This window comes from Mya arenaria, chromosome 5, assembly GCF_026914265.1.
Source record: "Mya arenaria isolate MELC-2E11 chromosome 5, ASM2691426v1".
Lineage (NCBI taxonomy): Eukaryota > Metazoa > Mollusca > Bivalvia > Myida > Myidae > Mya > Mya arenaria.
The window spans coordinates 9504274-9527786 of NC_069126.1; the positions used below are offsets into that span (position 1 = coordinate 9504274).

General features: G+C 39.4%; 1 protein-coding gene across 1 annotated transcript; it reads left to right on the forward strand.

Annotated features, from left to right (window-relative positions):
* Positions 1-1444: 1444 nt before the first annotated feature.
* LOC128236028 (DC-STAMP domain-containing protein 2-like) lies at positions 1445-20230 on the forward strand. The gene is made up of 8 exons (XM_052950822.1): positions 1445-1779; positions 2176-2280; positions 2668-3153; positions 10187-10360; positions 11388-11527; positions 13243-13298; positions 16341-16445; positions 16731-20230. Exons 1-8 carry the CDS (start codon positions 1578-1580, stop codon positions 17884-17886), a joined length of 2424 nt encoding a protein of 807 aa, XP_052806782.1. The 5' UTR covers positions 1445-1577; the 3' UTR covers positions 17887-20230.
* Positions 20231-23513: the final 3283 nt, after the last annotated feature.

Genomic DNA, 23513 nt, shown 5'->3' on the forward strand with positions numbered 1-23513 from the left:
TCGATGTGTACAATGCATTGAAACTTAATAACTGATGTACCACATAGTTTACAATTAATTTATTTTCGCAGTTTTTTCGTATTTTTCCATTAAAGAAATACTATGTTTGTCTATTTAGTAGAATTTATTCCTTATGCGTGATTGGCTAGTCGATGTTATCACTTGGCTAGTCGATGCTGCAATTTTGGCGACACCGGTTCGAACCCGTTCTCCGACTCTATTTTTTTACATTTTGGTATGTGTTTTTTACAATAATGATATCAAAGAGTAAAACATTTTATTAAATAATTGTCCTGAGATTCGTTATAGAAAAACACTTTTTTGGTGCCAATCTGGTGAACAGTCCCTTTAAGTGGATGAATTGTCAATTGTCAATTATGAGCAATCAACATTTGCTTCCGGGAATATAACTTAATTTAAAGGGACTCGCTCACACAGTTGTATCCTGGTAACGATTTGTTGTGAATTTGAGGTATTTGACACATGTTTATGAGCAAACGCCTGCTTCGATATTATTTAAACATCTAAAGTGATATCCGTACTTAAGTCAATTTCCTAAAATTTTCATAGTCAATTTAAAGAAGGGTATGAGTTTTTTTTTAACATAAAAGTATGTATTTTCAATAAAGTTAATGAAAATAAAGTATTTCAGAAATTATTAACTTAAAGTAATTATATCATATGACCAGTGACCTATTAAAATTAAGAAAGTTACGTAAGTTAGGAAATGTATTTAGATGTTTTATGAATACGGCCCCAAAGAGCTAATGGTGGATACGCATTGACTAACATTATTCAATTTTTTAAAATTGTTTTTTGATAATACAGCATTTTTCGCCGCTTGCTTTAATAAAAAATAAAAATTATCATTATAACAGCAATTCTGGGTTTGTATTCAATATGCATCTTCAGTAACTTATGGTCATACATTATTGACCGTTATTTATATCGAGCAATCCGATTAGCTATATCGTTCTAAGGTCGAATTAAGACCAGTATTGGATATCACCCCTGTTCGTATTTCGCACAAAATAATTGATTTCTGACCCTACACAACCGATTTCGAGAATCTACACAAGGCCTCTTAGGGTCTAGATGAAACGACGTGTACGCATTTACCCTTATTAAGATTTTTTTATTTCCAATAAGATCTCCAAAAATGGGGCAGGTAGGTAAGCAATACTGGAAAACCAGGATTCTGTACCAAACCGACCTATATCAGTGTATCTAAATTCAAAATGGTCAAACTTTAATATGTGCTCTCAGCAAATGTAAATTTTCTAGGAAATTACAAAAAGAAAAGAAATCAAAAATGCAAAAAAGTGTCGGGTCGGTAGGAAAAATTATGGTCGGCCGGGTTAACGGAAACATACAATTATTTTGTTTACGCCTAACGGAAATGGATGAATTGACATTTAATCTCGTATGAGCAACTAGTATTCGATAGTGACTAACTGATTGGACCAGGCTTCGATCAGTGCGAGTATCGGGATAAAAACAGATTGTGAACATGCTTGACAATGATAGGTGAAGAACTTACAATTCGAACAAACACCATTTACTGAAACTTTAAAGCAATGGTGTTTCGAGTCATAACAGAATTCGATGGAACCGGATCAGATTCGTGTATCAGTCTGGAAGTCGGAGATGTTATAACAAAGGTCTATAGACTCGACAGTGATGTTTTGATTGGCACGAACACTAGATCGGGAGAGAACGGGGCCTTCCCTGCCTCGTGCGTGCAGGGTGAGGGAGGGGACACCGCCCTACCTCTGCCGGGTAACACCCACACGTTTAATTCATATCATTTGTTACTTGTCCGTGTACTTGTTTGTATTTAAGCTATTGTAAAACGGAGCATTGTTTTGTTGAGGTTAAATGGAATAGTTATGATTTATGAGCAATATAATGTATTGGTAGTTGTTTTGTTTTTTTATTTAAAGTAAACAGATCATGTCTACAGAAAATGCGTCGTACGATTTGTCGATATCATTACAGAAGCTATAATATCTTGATATGTTGTATTTATATAGTGTCATTTACTTTGGGAATACAGTTCAAAGTTGCCTTTTTCATAATCTGCACATTATAATTCCAGTCATAAATTAAAAAAAACTAAGCTTGTGCAGAAATATTGTTCTTACAAATATTAACATGATATACCTGTCTGTTCAGGTCATACTGCATCTAGAGATGCACTTCACGACAAAGTTGTCTACTCCAACGTGACGAAATACATCAAAGAGAAGGAACAGTTACAGTCTGATAAGAATGGTAAAGGTAGGATAATTGGATATTGGTTTTTATCAGTCTTTGTCGCTATAATCCTGGGTTCACTTGCGTGTTTTTAATTTGGCCGTATAACAAAACTATGATTCTTTTTACATTTTCCCAATTGATGAAAAAATAGTTCCAACACTATCCACTTCGTCATTTTATTATCTGCACGTTCATTTAGCTTTTAATATAAAAATCGTTCATTCATATACAAGGTTTACTTATATAAGTATATATTTTATGAGTCACAATACATATCAGTCGCTTGACTAGTACAGTTGTAGTGTTGATATATTTATATGTAAATGTAACACAAAAACACTGTTAAGTTTACGTGTAATTAAATAGTGTCTGTTCTTGACTACACATATTATTTCATTAATAATGAAGACCACGTGTCACCCACTCCTGAGAAGGACCGTCACGTGCGTTTTAGTGACGTCAGACTGGAGCATTCCATAAGCGTTCCCGAGTCGACCGCGTCATGGCAGGAGTCTTTCGAGGAATCTTTTCGAGATAAACTTTCTAACTATGACAACATCGAGGTGAAACCCGCCGAAAGTAAGACACACAAGAGCGATGGCACGTATCATCGTCTTCAAAAATTCAACGCCCTGGTTTATTCAAGCACAGAAAAGATCTTTCTCAGCGGCCGGGATGAAAATCGGGTCTTGAAAAGAATTTTCGGTGCTTGTATTGGCGTTGTTGCCGGTGCACTACTGTTTGTAGTGACGTTGTTTATGTTTGATTACACCAAAGGCGAGGCTGGCATCATTACCGCGATCTTCACTCTGGTATTCTGCGTGTGCCTGGCATTCTCAACACACTGTAGATGTATCGTCGCCTTAGTTGTACCCAGCTTCTGTACTAATAAAGGTAGGATCTTTACTATTACTATTTATTTATTTGCCTTATTCGATTTAAAATGCATACTTCTATGAATCATTATTACTTTTTCTTCTTTTTTGGTTATGAACATTAACGAAAATTGACCTGAGTTCAAATAAATTACTTACGATGTATTATGAACACCCCATAGGACTGTACTGGCCAGCATATTAGCTACAAAATCAGTATGTTCCCTTAATGGAGGGTTGGGGTTAGGAAGGAATGTCCCTGTAAAGCATATTCATTTTGTTAAGTGATTTTTAAAATAATGAGAAAACAGGAAAATTAAAAAAAACACAATAAAATGGCCAGGATGCAATTCCAGTACTAGTATTTATCAAATGTGTTCGAAATACATTTTATAAAGAAAAATAACAAACAATAAAAATCAGGAATTGGCATCTATATAAAGATTTAAACAATTAACGCAAAAACAATCTCTCCTACACATACTGCTTTATCGTGGTTGCTTATTACCTGTAATTTAGAAGATGAAAGCATTATATTTTAACTGAAAATTCATAATCAACTACAATTATCGTGCTTAGTATATTGCTACAATTGCTCCTTAAGGCAAGTGTCATGTAAGTGGTTGTAAAACGGACGTTCATTGCGGACACAAGTGCTTCAATTACATCGAACAATGAGGATCAGAGTTCGTTAGACACTTCCAAGATAACAATCATATAATTATGTATGGACTGTATCATAGTAGATATAATTGTACACAAATATAAAACAGGACATGCATACATTTCATTATTATTATCCGGTTTGGACTTGAAAAACACTGAAAATTGTGCCTAGCTATTGCGTCTGAATGTATATGTTTAAACGCAGCAAGTCTATGCAATTTATTTCCCATTACCTTTCACAAGACTCACATGTACTTAAATGACCAAGAGAACTGACCCATCAATTCATTCATTCATTGGTTCTAGCTTCGTGTCGTCAAGACCATATAGTCCATAAGATAATTGAAAACAAGCAAGACGTTAAAAACATTAACATCAAATACGCGCATCGTCGTGTGGGATTTAACTTAGCGAGCATGACAATGCAAATAAGCATTATAACGTTATTAACAAATTATTTTTTTTATTATGAAAAAGAAAAATGCCTCGGGAAAATAAGTGAAACTCCTAAGAAAATCGATAAAAAACAAAATACCAAAAATCAGGCGATATTGTGTAGCTACTGCCGTATGGTACCATCTCCTTAAAGTTAATATTAACTTATTTTGCCAAAGTATGAAGACAGCTATAAGTGCATTTGATAATGACTTCACTTTCAAGTCAGTTTCCTGGGTAGAAATCACTACAGAAGTACTTTCTAAGACACTTAAAGAACGTTCACCTGCTTGGGCTCGAGCCAACAGCCTGTTGGGTGAAGGTGGACAAATACATCCTTAGCTCAATTTAACCTCACGCCTTAATCATAAGCCACCAGCCCCTTCCACATTAACCTCTAGCCCAGTCTCACCTCACACCTTAACCATTACTAACTCTCGCCTCCAATATTAACCTCTAGCCCAGTCTCAACTCACACCTTAACCATTACTAACTCTCGCCTCCCACATTAACCTCTAGCCCAGTCTCACCTCACACCTTAACCATTACTAACTCTCGCCTCCCACATTAACCTCTAGCCCAGTCTCACCTCACACCTTAACCATTACTAACTATCGCCTCCCACATTAACCTCTAGCCCAGTCTCACCTCACACCTTAACCATTACTAACTCTCGCCTCCCACATTGACCTCTAGCCCAGTCTCACCTCACACCTTAACCATTACTAACTCTCACCTCCCACATTAACTTCTAGCCCAGTCTCAACTCACACCTTAACCATTACTAACTCTCGCCTCCCACATTAACCTCTAGCCCAGTCTCACCTCACACCTTAACCATTACTAACTCTCGCCTCCCACAGTTACTTCTTGCCCAGTCTCACCTCACACCTTAACCATTACTAACTCTCGCCTCCCACATTAACCTCCAGCCAAGTCTCACCTCACACCTTAACCATTACTAACTCTAGCCTCCCACATTAACCACTAGCCCAGTCTCACCTCACACCTTAACCATTACTAACTCTCACCTCCCACATTAACCTCTAGCCCAGTCTCACCTCACACCTTAACCATTACTAACTCTCACCTCCCACATTAACTTCTAGCCCAGTCTCAACTCACACCTTAACCATTACTAACTCTCGCCTCCCACACTGACCTCTAGCCCAGCCTCACCTCACACCTTAACCATTACTAGCTCTCACCTCCCACATTAACTTCTAGCCCAGTCTCACCTCACACCTTAACCATTTACTAACTCTCGCCTCCAACATTAACCTCTATAGCCCAGTCTCACCTCACACCTTAACCATTACCCACTCTCACCTCCCACATTAACCACTAGCCCAGGCTCACCTCACACCTTAACCATTACCAACTCTCACCTCCCACATTAACCACTAGCCCACCCACATCTCCCATCTTAACCAATTGGCCAACCATATGTACCACCTTATCCATTAGCCACCCATACCTAGCCCCTTAACCATAATCAACTCACACTTCCCACCTTAAACATAAGCCACCCTCATCTCCCCCATTAACCATTAGCCATCCACACCTCCAACCGTATCCATTACCCATTCTCACATCCCACCTTAACCATTAGCCATCCGTACCTCCAACCTTATCCATTTCCCACTCTTACCTCCAACCTTAACCATTATTCATTCACACCTCCAACTTTATCCATTTCCCACTCCTAACTCCCATCTTATCCATTAGCCAACCACATTTCCCACCTTATCCATTAGCCAACAACATCTCCCACCTTATCCATTAGCCAACCACATCCCCCATCTTATCCAATAGCCAACCACATCTCCCACCTAATCTATGACCCACTCTCATCTTCCACATAAACCATAAAGAACACTCTCAACTCCTACCTTAACCATACGGCCACTCTTACCTCCCACTTTAACAATTAGGCCGCTATTAACTCCTACTTTAACCATTAGGCCACTCCCAACTCCAACCTTAACCATAATGCCACTCTCAACTCCTTCTTTAACCTTAAGGCCACTTCCACCTCCAACCTTAACCATTATGCCACTCTCAACTTCTTCTTTAACCTTTAGGCCATTCCCACCTCCAACCTTAACCGTAATGCCACTCTCAACTCCTACTTTAACCTTCAGGCCACTCCCACCTCCAACCTTAACCATTATGGCACTCTCAAACCCTACTTTAACCTTGAGGCCACTCCCACCTCCAAACTTAACCATAAGGCCACTCTCAAACCCTACTTTAACCTTTAGGCCACTCCCATCTTCATACCTTAACCATTTTGCCACTCTCAACTCCTACTTTAACCTATAGGTCACTCCAACCTCCAACCTTAACCATTATGCCACTCCAACCTCCTACCTGAACCATTATGCCACTCCAACCTCCTACCTGAACCATTATGCCACGCTCACCTCCCACCTTAACCATTAGGCCACTCTCACCTCCGACCTTAACCATTAGGCCACTCTCACCTCCCACCTTAACCATTAGGTCACTCCCACATACTACCTTAACCATTATGCCACTCACAACTCCTACCTTAACCATTAGGCCGCTCTCACCTCCCACCTTAACCATAAGGCTACTCTCACCTCCCACCGTTCCCAAAAGGCAATTCCCAACTCCCACCTTATCCATAAGGTTATTCATACATCCCATCTTAACCATTAGGCCACTTTCACATCCCAACTTAACCATTAGGCATTTTGCACCACAATAATCATTTGCCACTCTCAACCCACACCTTAACCATCAGGCCACTTTCACCTCCCCAATTAACAATTAGGCTACTTTTACCTCCGACATTAATAATTCGGTCACTCTTACCTTCCATCTTAACCATGAGGCCATTCTCATCTTCCAACTTAACCGTTAGGACACTCTCAGCTCTCATCTTAACCGATAGGACACTCTCAGCTCTCATCTTAACCGATAGGACACTCTCAGCTCCTAACTCAACCGTTAGGACACTCTCAGCTCCCATCTCAACCGTTAGGACACTCTCAGCTCCCATCTTAGCCGCTAGGACACTCTCAGCTCCCATCTTAGCCGCTAGGACACTCTCAGCTCCTAAATCAACCGTTAGGACACTCTCAGCTCCTATCCTAACCGTTAGGACACTCTCAGCTTCCAACTTTACCGTTAGGACACTCTCAGCTCTCATCTTAACCGATAGGACACTCTCAGCTTCCAACTTAACCGTTAGGACACTCTCAGCTCTCATCTTAGCCGCTAGGACACTCTCAGCTCCTAAATCAACCGTTAGGACACTCTCAGCTTCCAACTTAACCGTTAGGACACTCTCAGCTCCCATCTTAGCCGCTAGGACACTCTCAGCTCCTAAATCAACCGTTAGGACACTCTCAGCTCTCATCTTAACCGATAGGACACTCTCAGCTTCCAACTTAACCGTTAGTACACTCTCAGCTCCTATCTTAACCGTTAGGACACTCTCAGCTTTCAACTTAACCGTAAGGACACTCTCAGCTACCAACTTAACCGTTAGGACACTCTCAGCTCCTAACTCAACCGTTAGGACACTCTCAGCTCCCATCTCAACCGTTAGGACACTCTCAGCTCCCATCTTAGCCGCTAGGACACTCTCAGCTCCCATCTTAGCCGCTATGACACTCTCAGCTCCTAAATCAACCGTTAGGACACTCTCAGCTCCTATCTTAACCGTTAGGACACTCTCAGCTTCCAACTTTACCGTTAGGACACTCTCAGCTCCTAACTCAACCGTTAGGACACTCTCAGCTCCTAACTCAACCGTTAGGACACTCTCACCTCCAAACTTAACCGTTGGGACACTCTCAGCTCCCATCTCAACCGTTAGGACACTCTCAGCACCCATCTTAACCGTTAGAACACTCTCAGCTCCCATCTTAGCCGTTAGGACACTCTCACCTTTAAACTTAACCGTTATGACACTCTCAGCTCCCATCTTAACCGTTAGGACACTCTCACCTCCAAACTTAATCGTTAGGACACTCTTAGCTCCCATCTCAACCGTTAGGACACTCTCAGCTCCCATCTTAACCGTTAGGACACTCTCTGCCCCCATCTTAGCCTCTAGGGCAATCTCAGTTTCTAACTTAAACGATAGGACACTCTCAGCTCCCATCTTAGCCGCTAGGACACTCTCAGTTTCTAACTTAAACGTTAGGACACTCTCAACTCCACACTTAACCGTTAGGACACTCTCAGCTCCTAACTCAATCGTTAGGACACTCTCAGCTCCCATCTTAACCGTTAGGACACTCTCAGCTCCCAACATATCCGTAAGAACACTCCCAGCTCCCACCTTAATCGTTAAGACACTCTCAGCTCCCACCTTAACCGTTAGGACACTCTCAGCTACCACCTTAATCGTTTGAACACTCTCAGCTCCAAACTTAACCGTTAGGACACTCTCAGCTCCAAACCTAACCGTTAGGACACTCTCAGCTCCAAACTTACCCGTCAGGACACTCTCAGCTCCAAACTTAACCGTTAGGACACTCTCAGCTCCAAACCTAACCGTTAGAACACTTTAAGCTACCACCTTAATCGTTAGGACACTCTCAGCTCCAAACTTAACCGTTAGGACACTCTCAGCTCCAAACCTAACCGTTAGGACACTCTCAGCTCCAAACTTAACCGTAAGTACACTCTCAGCTCCAAACTTAACCGTAAGGACACTCTCAGCTCCAAACCTAACCGTTAGAACACTCTAAACTCCCACCTTAACCGTAAGGACACTCTCAGCTCCCACCTTAATCGTTAGGACACTCTCAGCTCCCATCTTAACCGTTAGGACACTCTCTGCTCCCACCTTAACCGTAAGGACACTCTCAGCTCCCACCTTAATCGTTAGGACACTCTCAGCTCCCACCTTAACCGATAGGACACTCTCAGCTCCCACCTTAATCATTAGGACACTCTCAGCTCCCACCTTAACCGTTAGGATACTCTCAGCTCCTAACTCAACCGTTAGGACACTCTCAGCTCCCACCTTAACCGTTAGGACACTCTCAGCTCCACACCTAACCGTTAGGACACTCTCAGCTACCACCTTAACCGTTAGGACACTTTCAGCTCTAAACCTAACCGTTAGGACACTCTCAGCTCCCACCCTTACCGTTAGGACACTCTCAGCTCCAAACTTAACCGTTAGGACACTCTCAGCTCCAACCCTAGCCCTTAGAACACTCTCAGCTCCCACCTTAACCGCTAGGACACTCTCAGCTCCCACCTTAACCGCTAGGACACTCTCAGCTCCCACCTTAATCGTTAGGACACTCTCAGCTTCCATTTCAACCGTTAGGACACTCTCAGCTCCAAACCTAACTGTTAGAACACTCTCAGCTCCCATCATAATCGTTAGGACACTCTCGGCTCCCATCTCAACCGTTAGGACACTCTCAGCTCCAAACCTAACCGTTAGGACACTCTCAGCTCCCATCTTAACCGTTAGGACACTCTCAGCTCCCATCTTATCGTTAGGACACTTTCAGCTCCCATCTTTGCCGTTAGGACACTCTCAGCTCCAAACTTAACCGTTAGGACACTCTCACCTTTAAACTTAACCGTTAGGACACTTTCAGCTCCCATCTTAACCGTTAGGACACTCTCACCTCCAAACTTAACCGTTAGGACACTCTCAGCTCCCACATTAACCTTTAGGACACTCTCACCTCCAAACTTAACCGTTAGGACACTCTCAGCTCCCACATTAACCTTTAGGACACTCTCACCTCCAAACTTAACCGTTAGGACACTCTCAGCTCCCACATTAACCTTTAGGACACTCTCACCTGCAAACTTAACCGTTTGGACACCCTCACCTCCCTCTTTACCCTATACATCCCACCTTAAATGGCCACTTTAAATTTCATTTTTATTTAAATGTCAAAACATAGCTTATGACATTAACCTCGCTAGTTTATCCGTTACAGGTCGGGCTCTTCTGTTGTCCATGCTGTTCTCGTTGATCCTCACACATGCTGGTGAGAACATCGGTGAGAATGCTAAGGTTACCGGAAGTAGTTTTGCCTGCGTTGTTGAGTTGGCGGCCAACCAGAGTCGGGAGTTGCAGAAACAGCTAGCAGCTCCGGTAAAGGATCTTAAAGGTACCGGATATACTATTAAATAGGGATGCAAACGAATATTGGAATATTCGATCAAACGTTTGGTATTCGAATGTCAAAATTGGTATTAGGTCAGGTTAAAACATACCTAAAGTCAATAATCGACAACTCCTTTAAGCAAAAGTATTTTTTTCATAAAACACTGCTCTATAATCTAGCACTGTGTTTAGAAGTCCCTTTTATTCATAGATCATACCTCATAGATCATTCCTCATACCTCATACGCCATGCATAATACCTCATACAGCGCATACGTGTACCTCAAAATATCATACATAATACAGCATACCTCATACATCAAACCTCATACCTCATACGCTATACACCATACCTCATACAGCGCATACATCATACCTCATACGCTATACATCATACCTCATACAGCGCATACATTATACATCATACCTCAAACATCATACATAATGCATCATACCTCATACATCATACCTCATTCGCTATACATAATACCTCATACAGCGCATACATCATACATCATACGCTATTCATCATACATCGTACAGCGCATAATCATAAAACATGCATTATACTTCATACGTCAAACTTCATTCCGGAAACATAATTTCTCATACATAATACATCATACATTATTCATCATACATCAAACTTCATACCATATACATCATTACTTATACACCACATATTTCATCCCACCTCATACATCAAACATTATACCTCATATATCATGCATCATTTCGCATATCTCTTACCTCATATCTCATACATTATACCTCATGCATCATGTATAATACACAATATATAATTCATCATACCTAATACCTCCTACAGCATATACTATGCCTCATACCTAAATACCCCATACTTCATTCTTAATGCAGTATATCTCATACAAAATACATCATATAAATACACCATACATCATTCATCATACATCATGCATAATTGGTCATACAGAATACACCGTAAATCATACAGCATACATCATCCACCATACCTCATGCAACATACATTAATTTTGCTCTTTTTTCAGCTTACATAGACCGTCAGCAAGAGGTTTTACGGAGCGGCGTCAAAGTTATAACTGATTCGTTCAAGGACGTTCGTAATGCTTTAAATCAAGCTGATAATGCAGTAGAGGACACTAAGAAAAGCATTGATGCTGTTAGACAGGTATACCTGTTTCAATCCGTTTATACAAAAAGTTTTTAGCTCGACTGTGAAGACATTTGAAGGTTGTAATGAATTACTATCAGTTGCGCCTCCTGGGTATAAACCAGTACAAGTGTCCTTTTTGAGAGGCCGTAAGAAAGAACCCCTGGTCGGGATCGAACCTCAACCTCTTGGGTGACAGGCTAACACCTATATCACTCGCCACACTCGGCCCTTTGTTAATCATCTTTTAACTGTATACGAAAACATTGGCAATGGTTATACATTCTGCCTTTTTAAAGCAGAATTGTAATTTAACAAATCATCGACTTTGTTCCGGCACAATTTATATATTTATAATACCTCACTTCTATAGAACATATAGCAAACACGCCAGGGGAATAGTTTTGACTATAACCGCGCACTATTACCCTCTGCCACACTATCACCCTCTGCCTTACTATCACCCTCTGTCGCATTGTTACCCTCTGTCACTATCACCCTTTGCCGCACTATCGCCCTCTGTCGCATTATTACCCTCTGTCACTATAACCCTCTGCCGCACTATCAACCTCTGTCGCAATATCACCCTCTGTCGCACTATTACCCTCTGCCGCATTGTTATCCTCTGTCACTATCACCCTCTGCCACACTACCACCCTCTGCCGCACTATCAACCTCTGTCGCATTGTTACCCTCTGTCACTATCACCCTCTGCCGCACTATTACCCTCTGTCGCATTATTACCCTCTGTCACTATAACCCTCTGCCGCAATATCAACCTCTGTCGCATTGTTACCCTCTGTCACTATCACCCTTTGCCGCACTATCGCCCTCTGTCGCATTATTACCCTCTGTCACTATAACCCTCTGCCGCACTATCAACCTCTGTCGCATTGTTACCCTCTGTCACTATCACCCTCTGCCGCACTATCAACCTCTGTCGCATTGTTACCCTCTGTCACTATCACCCTCTGCCGCACTATCAACCTCTGTCGCATTGTTACCCTCTGTCACTATCACCCTCTGCCGCACTATCAACCTCTGTCGCATTATTACCCTCTGTCACTATAACCCTCTGCCGCAATATCAACCTCTGTCGCATTGTTACCCTCTGTCACTATAACCCTCTGCCGCACTATCACCCTCTGTCGCATTATTACCCTCTGTCACTATAACCCTCTGCCGCACTTTCAACCTCTGTCGCATTGTTACCCTCTGTCACTCTCACCCTCTGCCGCACTATCAACCTCTGTCGCAATATCACCCTCTGTCGCACTATTACCCTCTGCCGCATTGTTATCCTCTGTCACTATCACCCTCTGCCACACTACCACCATCTGCCACACTACCACCATCTGCCGCACTATCACCCTCTGCCGCATTGTTACCCTCTACCGCATTATCACCCACTATCACCCTCTGCCGCACTATTACCCTCTGCCGCACTATCACTCTCTCCCGCACTATTACCCCTTCTCCGTACTATCATTCTCTGCCGCACTATCACCCTATTGGCTTCCCCTCGGTAGACAGTGTTTACCTCGGGTTGACACTATGCACTGGCACCCATAAGGCGGTCAAAATTCATATACTACTTGCCTGACTTTCGATTTTGGTCTATGCTATGCGACAGTATCTCAACTGAAGAAGAAAAAATATTCTTATTTGTTTTTTGTTGTTGTTGGTTTTTTTTATTGTTATTATTATTTTATAGTTTAACCTTTGCTTTTCAGGTATGCAGAGCAAACGTCGACAAATTAAAAACAACATGCGATAAGGTGTGCACATTGTAAGTACAGTAGGTGATGTTTTTATAATGAATGTATGAAACATAACAAAACCAGTATTTATAAAGCTACCTAAATCATTTCCTAACTTAAAGGGACTGTCTCACAGATTTGGACCAAAAAAAAAAATCTGCAACGAACCTTAGGGCATTTATCTAATAGAATGTGTTACGCTTTGATGTCGTAATTGTAAAAAAGTACCAAAACTAAAAGACAAAGATTGTGTCGGTGACCGGGTTCGAACCGGCGTCGCCAAAATTAAAGACCAGCCTATTCCCCGCTGAGCTATCAATGCTTACATTAACTAGGTGACATAATTAAGCTAAAAACCTACCTCGGTAATATCACGTTATAACACCGACTAGCCAATCACGCATAAGGAATGAATTCTACCTGGTAGAATAACCCAGTAATCTTTTAAATGGAAACATACGAAATAACTGCTAAACTTAAATAAAATGTAAACTATGTGGTACTTCAATTAGTAAGTTTCAATGCCATGTACATATCGATGCCAAGTTTATGTCATTATTCGACATTTTTTGTTCGCTATTTTGTCATCTGTGAGACAGTCTATTTAAGTCACATTCCCAATTTAGGTATCTCACTGGTCATAAATGATAAAATAATTTCTGAAATACTTTAGTTTTATCTTCAGTATGGAAAATATTTTTTAAAGTTTTAAACACTTTAAGAAATCGACTTTAGATGGGAAATTGCTCAAGATGTTTCATAATTTCTGTCCAATATATTCTATATATATATATATAAACCAGATACATTATGTCAATTCCTAAAATCAAACATTTTGAAACTGTCATTATTATATTTATACTCTAGCCAACAAAGCTGCAAAACCTTTGTTGAATTGACTGCTTTCACAATTTTGAACTAATTACTACTCGTACACAAAATGTGTAGCGCTGTACACTTCAAGGTTAGCATGTGTGGTCTACAACTATTTGAACAGATTGGTCTCGATAAAATACGTAGACAACTAGTAAACTTTTTGAAGTTGTTGTACACATGACACCCATAATAATAACCTTGAAGTATACTAATGCGTAACTCATTTCTTGTCAATTGCAACAAAATCATTGAAGAGTAATGTGCCATTGAACTGAAACTGTATGTGACTTGCTATATTGGGTTTTTCGTGAGCGGACTACTTCCATAAGTTCAGAGACAATATTCTGAAACTTGGTGCACATAATATCAATGAAGTGCTCTAGTACCAGGCGTCATTTTGGTGACCCACAGCCATACCGGATAACTCGTGGAGATTTGTTTTAATGAATTTAAATAGTACACTTATAGCTAAGGGGGTTTGTTGAGCAAAATGTTTATCAAAGTGTTAGAGGGTTTTTTTTCGTACTGTGTGAAAAATATCACCATAAGTTGCACAAATGTCAGACATAATTCTCATAACCCACGATTTGGTCTTCATCGTGTAATGTTCCCTTTGAATTATAATTTACCATTCTGGTTATATGGGATTTGGTAGAGCGAACTACCTCCATGGTTATGTAATGATTCCTGGAACGCATAAACAACATGAAGTGTAATTGTACCTGATTAATAATAATATATGTCATGTGTTTCCGATCCGGATAGAAAAAAATCGACCTAAGGGCACCTGCGTTGCCAGGTTACGAGGCTTGCCGAATTACCGGCTACGCAGCGTGCCCGAGGTTCGGATATTTCTATCCGGACCGAACACACATGATTGATATTTTCTAGCATACCATAAATTACTTTAAAGTGGCGCGCAGTAATGTGTTTTTTATTCACTGCATACGTCAAGAAATTCCTTCAGTTTCACGTCTTTTAAGGGTTATTTTGTTTTGTTTTGAAGGTATATTTCTTTAAAGTTAATTTTTAAGGAACTCATCTATTGAAATCTCATAATTATGATAATATAAAGTGTATAATAAATGAAATAAAAAGTATAACGTCTCAGCGTGTGACTCATCTGGCATCGGGGTGCCAGATGGAATTTCACAGCACGGATGAATTCATCGGAAATGCCTGTATCCAGTGTGCAAGAAATGCATGTTCGGACTGACAATTGTATGATGTTTATTTTATATAACTTGCGGTGTATGAAAACGCACCACTTACACAATTTGAAAAACGTTCACGTTAAGGTAGTTCATGTTTCGTGATAGTATAAATGAACTAGAACTAATAATAATTCGTCGAAATAATCAACATGGTTAATCGTGTTGACATCTAAAATGTCGTTGATTATAGCCTTGAAATCATAAACACGAGTTAAGGAATATGCAATACACGTCCCATACTCCGCCGACGTCAGTAATTCGCTACGCATATTTTGTGTCGAAAAAGAACCATTTTGTTGCCGTATTATACCAGCATAAACACGAGTTCTGATACGTCGACGCTTTCTCTGCTAAGTTGACGTCTTCAGTAATAAAGCTCATGAAAGCCAGAGAACTGTCATAGAGATGGGATAAAAAATGCTCTTGCAATTCGTTCTTCGACGAGATCATTTCTGACTGTTGCCTTAAATTCCAGTTCTTTATGATTTGCTATTGACTTCACGAATTTGACATGAGGTAAACAATTCAAAATATATACTACACATTCAATTCCATCAAAATCATGGACTTAAAATAAATTATCGGATTCGTTTGTGGTGCGTTTTATTCACTGTCAGTATATCCCTTCCCAATCCATTCCAACATCTGTCTGGGAGCGTTTGCCTCATTTAGAATAATGAAATTTGTAAGACGATTAGCTCCCAGGCGCGTAGCTAGGGCTAATTTCGGATTACGCAGATGACGGGCAGCAGATTAACCCCTTCACCCGGTACCCCCTTCGGTTTTTCTTTCAAACTCAGAGTTTTTTGGTATGACAAAAACTTCGACCTGTCAACATTTCATTACGCAAGTGCGTATTTGCGCACAGTCAGCTACGCGCCTGGCTCTAAATAGGCTATATGTGCATTCGATTTCTTCATAAAACAGAAATTGCTGTATTTGTGTTTCTCATTGTCTCCATTACATGTTATTTCTTTTCAGCGGCATAATATGTGGATCCGGTTTTTGTGATAATCTGGTGGCTCTACCATGCAATTCTCTTCAAATAACTGACAATGCTTTGACAGAGGCAGCAAGAAATGCAAGGTAATCTTTAGTAAGATTATAATAATGATATAAAAGACAATTGTCGTTGCCTAATATGCATGGAATTGTATTATGTATGAAGTCTTTGCTACTGTCCTTGCTACTGGATAACGCTTTTCATTTGTAAAGAATTATATTGAAGTTAGTAACATAAATATCATTGTATGTTACTTCGGAATATCCATTTGTTATTTTTCCTAATTCTTGTTTATTAAAGGAACGTCTATGTAATGTATTATTGATTGAAATGTATTTAATTTGTTTTCTTATTTTTCTTCTTATCAGAAAACATCTAGACGAGGCATTGAACTATTTTCATGTTGACCTTAACATCAGTAGCGATTTTAATGCAAGCACTAATACTTCAGGATCTTTTAAAGATATACAAAAAGAGATAGATGAAGATATATCAAGCAAGACAAGAGGCGTGTTTTCATTCCTGAAGGTTTTCAAGAAGGTGTTGTCTCTGTCACTTCTCTTAATATTTGCACAATCAGTTTGGTACTTGCGAAACTACCTTGCCAAGGACGGATATGACAATATTTACATCACCAGTCAATTAAAAGAGCTTGATGAAGGCAACAAAAAGATTGGAAAGGACAGTATTTTACCCCTGAAGAAGAAAGAACATGAGAAGTACGTCGATACCACTTCAATTAAACTGAGCTCTTGTGAGCTGAGTTCCTGCAAACTGGGACTAATACAAGTGTTACTGCATTTTATTATTTGTCTCGTGATTATCGCTTTTGATGTTGCCATATTTTACATTCTCGAAATGGTCCGGAAACAAGGTGATGTTGAACTTGAAGTTAAAGGTCAAGGCCATGTGACCGTTGAAGTGCAAGGCAAAGGCCCAGTTGCAGACTTTTACCGTATTTTGATCACAGGACTCAACGTTGACCAAAATTATTCTGCAAACATCAACATCAGCGAATGTCTGCCAAATGCAATCGTGCCAGAGTTTACCATGATCCCGGTGTATATCATATGTTACATCGTAACAGTTCTAAGTGTGATCTTGCAAGGCTATGGTCTACGCCTTCGCAGGAAGATATCCGCATATTATTACCCGGAACAGGAGCGTGCGAGGTTGGATTACCTTCATAAGAAAATAAGACACAAGAGAGTTGGCTTTTTGCGGTTTATCAGACAACAAGTCCTATCAACACACAAGGAATCACAAGTCAAGGAAAAGCTGCGTCTTTCGACTTGGTTGATGTTCAAGATACCATTTCTAGCGAAGATTTTGCCACAGCGAGAGAAATTGGAATGCTTAAGCTGCGAGCAAACGGAGGGCAGCTTCAGCAGTGTGAAGTTGAGGAAATGTAAGGGGGAATCAGGAGGCATGGACTGCGATGCTGTATATTGTGAGGAATGTTGGAAAGCTCTTGGAGACAACTGCCCGCTCTGCTGTAAAGATGAAGTGGTTCTCCGTGATTAAATACAATTATTCATATAAACGAATTGTATAAAATCACAATTGCAATGCCACTGGAACAATTTTTAGCTCTACTGGCTAAAGGCCAGAAGAGCTTATGCGATGGTAATGTGTAGTAGTATGTGCGTCTGTGCGTCCGTGCGTATCTCGATGAAACTTGTACAGTATCTATATATCCATTAGAGCTCGGTTCCTTTCGAAAACCAACCAGATCCGCCCATGCATGCCTAGAGAGCCATCCTTGATAGTATGAAAGAAGGTTATTGTGTAAACACTATGTTGTGAACACGATACAGTCTTCAGTTTTGATTGTATCTCGATGAAACTTGTACAGTAATTTAGTTATCCATAAGAGCTCGTTTCCTTTTGAAAACCAGCCAGATCCGCCCATGCATGCCTAGATTATGGACCTTGAAAGTGTAAAAAAAATCAGTTCGTCTGTAAACAATTCCTTGTGAACATGATACAGTCTTCAGTTTTGATTGTATCTCGATGAAACTTGTACAGTATTTAGATATCCTTTAGAACTGGGTTCCTTTTGAAAACCAGCCAGATCTGCCCATGCATACATGGATTGTGGGTCTTATAAGAATAAAAAATGCTATTTTTAGCCAAGTCTATTTTTAGCCAAGTCTATTTTTAGCCAAGTCTACAGGAGTGAAGTCTATTTTTAGCCAAGTTTACATGTAAAGTCACAATTGCTTGTGAAGGTTTGTTCAAAGTATGCCCCTGGGGTCATTACTGCCCCCCTCCCCCCACCCACGGAGATCGTCCCGCAAAGGACCAGTGCGGCAACACAAACGACCTCGGTGACGTCGGCGGAGGCCCCGGGAAGAGTTCTCTTTTCTTTGTAAGGGAGAATTAAATTTGGAAATGTTAAAAACCATTTTGTCTGAAACCACTATGCAAATCCTTTCTATTTTGAACAAGGCTTTATTTAGTGGTCCACTGCCATGGTTGTTCAAATTATGCCCCTTGGGTCAAAACTGGCACTGCCCTGGGTGTCACAATTTTCCTAGAGACTTATTTAAGAAATATTTTTAAAATCTTCTTGTTTCAAACCACAAGGCCCATACCTTGGATATTTGTTGTTGAGCATCATATGATGCATTTGAAAACATTTGAAAAAATGCCCCTTGGACAAAAGCTGGCCCCACCCCTTTTGACTTACTTTTTAATTTTTAAAGCTACAGTAATGTAATTTTGACCATGTGAACAGTTTTGCAAACAAGCATTAATGTTGTCCTCGGATGTCCTTGACATTAACCTTTGACCGACCTTTTATTTTTAAAGCTACAGAAATGAAATTTTGACCATGAGTACAGTTTGGAAAACAAATATTTTACCCTCAAATTACCTTTACTTGGCACATACTAAAATAGTGCAACTAATCTGCTTACAACACTTCCTGTCCTCAGATGTTGAACGTGCAGCGTTTTCAGCTAACCCAAACACAAAAAAGTGAACTATATATGTGTTGCCTATACCTCAAACGTACATGCTCTGGATTGAAAATGACCACAAGAGCCATGCAAGCAGAGCATAGGCCTTTTGGCCCTCTTGTTAATATATGCCTATCAATTTCCATTTCCGTTACTGACGTTTTCCAAATCCGTATCTACATAGTAGTATGTGTTGCGTTCTACCTTTTACACAAATGATGTTTAGGCCACAACAAATTATTCATTTGTTCGACGGATTTTGCCCAAAAAAAGTAGGAGCGAGCGAGCGAAATATTTTTTTTAAAACAAATATCGGCTGTTTTGCGGTTACCCGGACCTGATTTTGTCCTGACACGAGGGAATTTTGCTCCCGAAGAATGTAAAGCATGGAAATACCTTCAAAAAAAGGCAAAGTCGACGTTGCAAGTTTAAATTCTAAGTAAAAGAATTTCGGAAAATACAGAAAATTTAAAAGAAAACAAAAATAATAATATGCGCGGCTTAATAGTATGTGCGGGCGCATTTTTTTTCCGTTTTTCGAATTCTAGGTGCGGCAAATCCGACGAACAAATTAACAATTTGTTGTGGCCTTATCCAGTTTTTATGCATTATAAACTTTCTGTTCAATACATTATCCATGAACGTGCAATTGTTTCTAAAGGCATCTTTTTGTATGTATTAAACTTCTGATTTCTGTTTATATTTAAGAAAGTTATATTGTTTTACGACGTCATTTCTAAAAAGACAGTTCGACAGATATGAGTTTACACACAAGAATCGACGTTATACAGGACGTCAGATAATTTTCCAATAATAGTATCACCTATATCCTTATATTGCGTCACTCACTTATGTTTATATGTCCTTCGATATTTAATAAAACCAGTTTTATCCTTCTCAAGAAACTGCTTTATTTTGAAAATTTAATATAAAACGGCATCCATTTATATATGTGTGTGTGTGTGTGTGTGTGCGTGTGTGCGTGCGTGCGTGTGGAAGCACGTGATTTAAGACTGCTTAAAAAAGATCAGATCTTTTTTTTTATATTTACGTTCGAAAATTGATGTTTTATGGCTAAAAGCGTTACTAACGCTTCATATTTACGTTCGAAAATTGATGTTTTATGGCTAAAAGCGTTACTAACGCTTTAGGAAAAAAAAGAGTTTTTCGGCAGTTTTCCAAGCTATTGAGATCTGTTGTTTAGTGAGTTATCTCATATAACTTAAGTGAATGGATTGTAACGCCGCATAGCAGCATCGCCGCATAAACGCGTTTTTGTTCGTTTATGCGGTGATTTTCAACAAGTATTTCTAAAAGCCTGGTTCACAAAGGCATTTAAAGTTTATCTGAGTTGAGGAGTACACTGGTGGGCTCCCGTTCCTTTCCATTTGCTGTGTCGAAGGATGTTGGATTGCTAGTAAATATGAAGGCATTGTAATTCAAAGTCGACCGAAAATATATCCCTACATTAACCAATGTCTTCTGGTTTGGCTCTGGTAGAGACTCGCTTTTAAATTCCTTATATAACTGTTTTGCCGTGTTTTTATAGCTAATAGAATGTTTTTTAATTCTTTCTGTATCTATGAAATATTTTTTGTCAAATAAAATTAAATTTTATCAACTTTTTTCTTCTAACGAAATGAAAAGGATTGAATGTCCAGTAAACAAGAATGTAAAATAAGGAATGGGTTTAAAGCGATCGATTCAAATTTTAGGCCTATGTTGAATGAATGAAATAAAATACCGCGGGCAATAATTTTATTGAGGTGGGGGATTGGGCGGGGGCATGTGCTTTTAGTTAAAGTATTAAACCATCGTTTGACCGTACGGTAAATTTAACTCTGTATGTCCTTGTCCCGATGAGGGAACACAAAAATGAAAATATAACCTCAAATGATGCGTTTAGCTCATTTCTTTCAAAATGTCAACATAAAGGCAAAATGTTCGTAGCAATGGACAAGTGGGCCAACATTCCAGCGATACTAAACCAACAAATTAGGGGCATATCCTGGGTTCGACGTAAATGGTGGCGTTACATCGGGAAGGGGAGGGGGCAACTGAGAGTGCGCTCTTCCATACATATATTTCGATCGGGCTCATGTCCTACGAACATTTGGTTTATAGTAGTCTAAAATGGCACATTTTGGTGTTTCTATGCACATTATTTCACCATATTATCATGAAAGGTTCACTTAGACAGAGTTCCGCAGTTGGGGCATCCTCTAGCCCTAGCGACCTAACAGTTTTAGAAAACGTTTTCCTCTATGCATCTAAATGGAAACTTAAGATGAGCTATATCACCTCAGAAAGCGGGAAGGCTCATGATCTTTTTGTTCTACATGCGTGCGTTTCTTTAAAAACCAAAGGTCAAATAAATACAAAGTTACACGCTTAACATAGTGTTTATTTAAGTCTGATGTACTATGCTTATGGAACTTATTTAATACGTGTGTCAATGAAATTATTATTTCAAAATAAATATATTTGAAAAATTATCTTTTCTTGTGGGTTCTTTTTTCACAAAGTCATGTTTTCCATCCTCTTAAAATGAATAGACACATTCGTGCAATTCTTCGTAGCTTTGGAACTAAAATCAAAAACCTAATTCCAACTCTACAGCGAAGGGTGGCTTTTGGTACAATGCACTAAATACAGATTTTGGAGGGATAGTTATAAACGCACACAGACACGGACACTTTGTTATATTTCAGTAAATGATTGCGTTCTCCAATTTAATACACAGAAAAGGCACATATAGCACACTGATTAATGTTTTATTGTCAGATTCTTACATTTATCAATAAACAGAACGGAGTGCTAAAGCCAGCTTCAATTGAAAATTTAAGATAAGTTTGCGATAGTTCACCAAGGCTTGGTTAAGGTTAATGCAAAGATTAAATCATGAATGATTTGGTCAATGGTATTATTGAATGAAACAGGTAATGTACCTTAAATGGTTTCTTGCATCACGTTTTTCATGTTTAGGATGGCATATATAGAAACAAACTCGCAGTTTTGTCTAAAACGAAAATGATGCTGTTCCTTATGATGATAGGTAACACTTTAACTTTAATGGAATACTTTATTTAAGTTGTTTCATTGTTTTAAAAGTTAAAAAAAATGTACAAAATTAACTTTTACTAAAGCAAATATGTTTTATTTTACATATAAAAATGAAATGATTTAATTGATTTAATTTGGTACGTTATGCTATGTTGGGAATTTTGAACGGTTCCTCTTCCTAACACGTTTTCTTGTGAATTTAGTGTTGGGTGGAATATACGCCAGACCCTTATATGAGGAAAATTTAGCTGCTATGAAAAGTACTGACAATGCGGAACCTTGTCCATGCTGCTCGCCAACGGAGTTGACAACAATATTATCCATTGGTGGAAATGATGAAAATGAAAGTCCTCAGCCAATTCATGCTCAGGATACAAACGCTGAACTATCGGATGGTGGACCGTACGAAGATATGATTATTGACCAGCTTGCGAAAGGTGTTCTTGACACCCGCACCAAAAGTCGAAAGGAGAGAGTTGACATTAGATTCCAAGGACAAAATAACATGCACATGCGTGTTCGAAAACAGACAAACAGCGGCTAGTAGCCTCCTAGAAATTGGTTTAGAAAAAATTGGACATTTTTTTGCGAGTGGAAATATCCTTGAAAGGGAGATCCTGTCAAGGGATCTGTATTTTTTTCCAATATCGGATAACATTACCGTAAATACATGAATACATTATGACAGGGTGTTGAAAATATGTCGACTGAACATTTAATACTGTTTAAGATATTCATATTTTGTAATACTGTATAGGACAATGCATGTTTAATATGTCTTGCTGGTTAAAAGCCATCATTAAATTTCTAACATACCTGTATATTTCTGATAAATAAATAGTATTCATTGCTCGAAATAGTTTGACATCAGTAGTTGTTTTGCAAAATCAGTTAATACGGTTCATGTTGGATACAGTGTGTGTGTTTACTTAATTGGAAAATAAGTATCTACAGAAGCGACGCATCACAAAATATTAAACAGCGAATCATAATTTTACAAAATGTTAAAGGAACACAGACATGCAATTCGGCACTAACGATAGTCTCAAAGACGACCGTGCATTAATCCGGTTCCTTCCGGAACTACCTACAGATTCCGGCGATCCCTAAATCGGAGCTTGACAA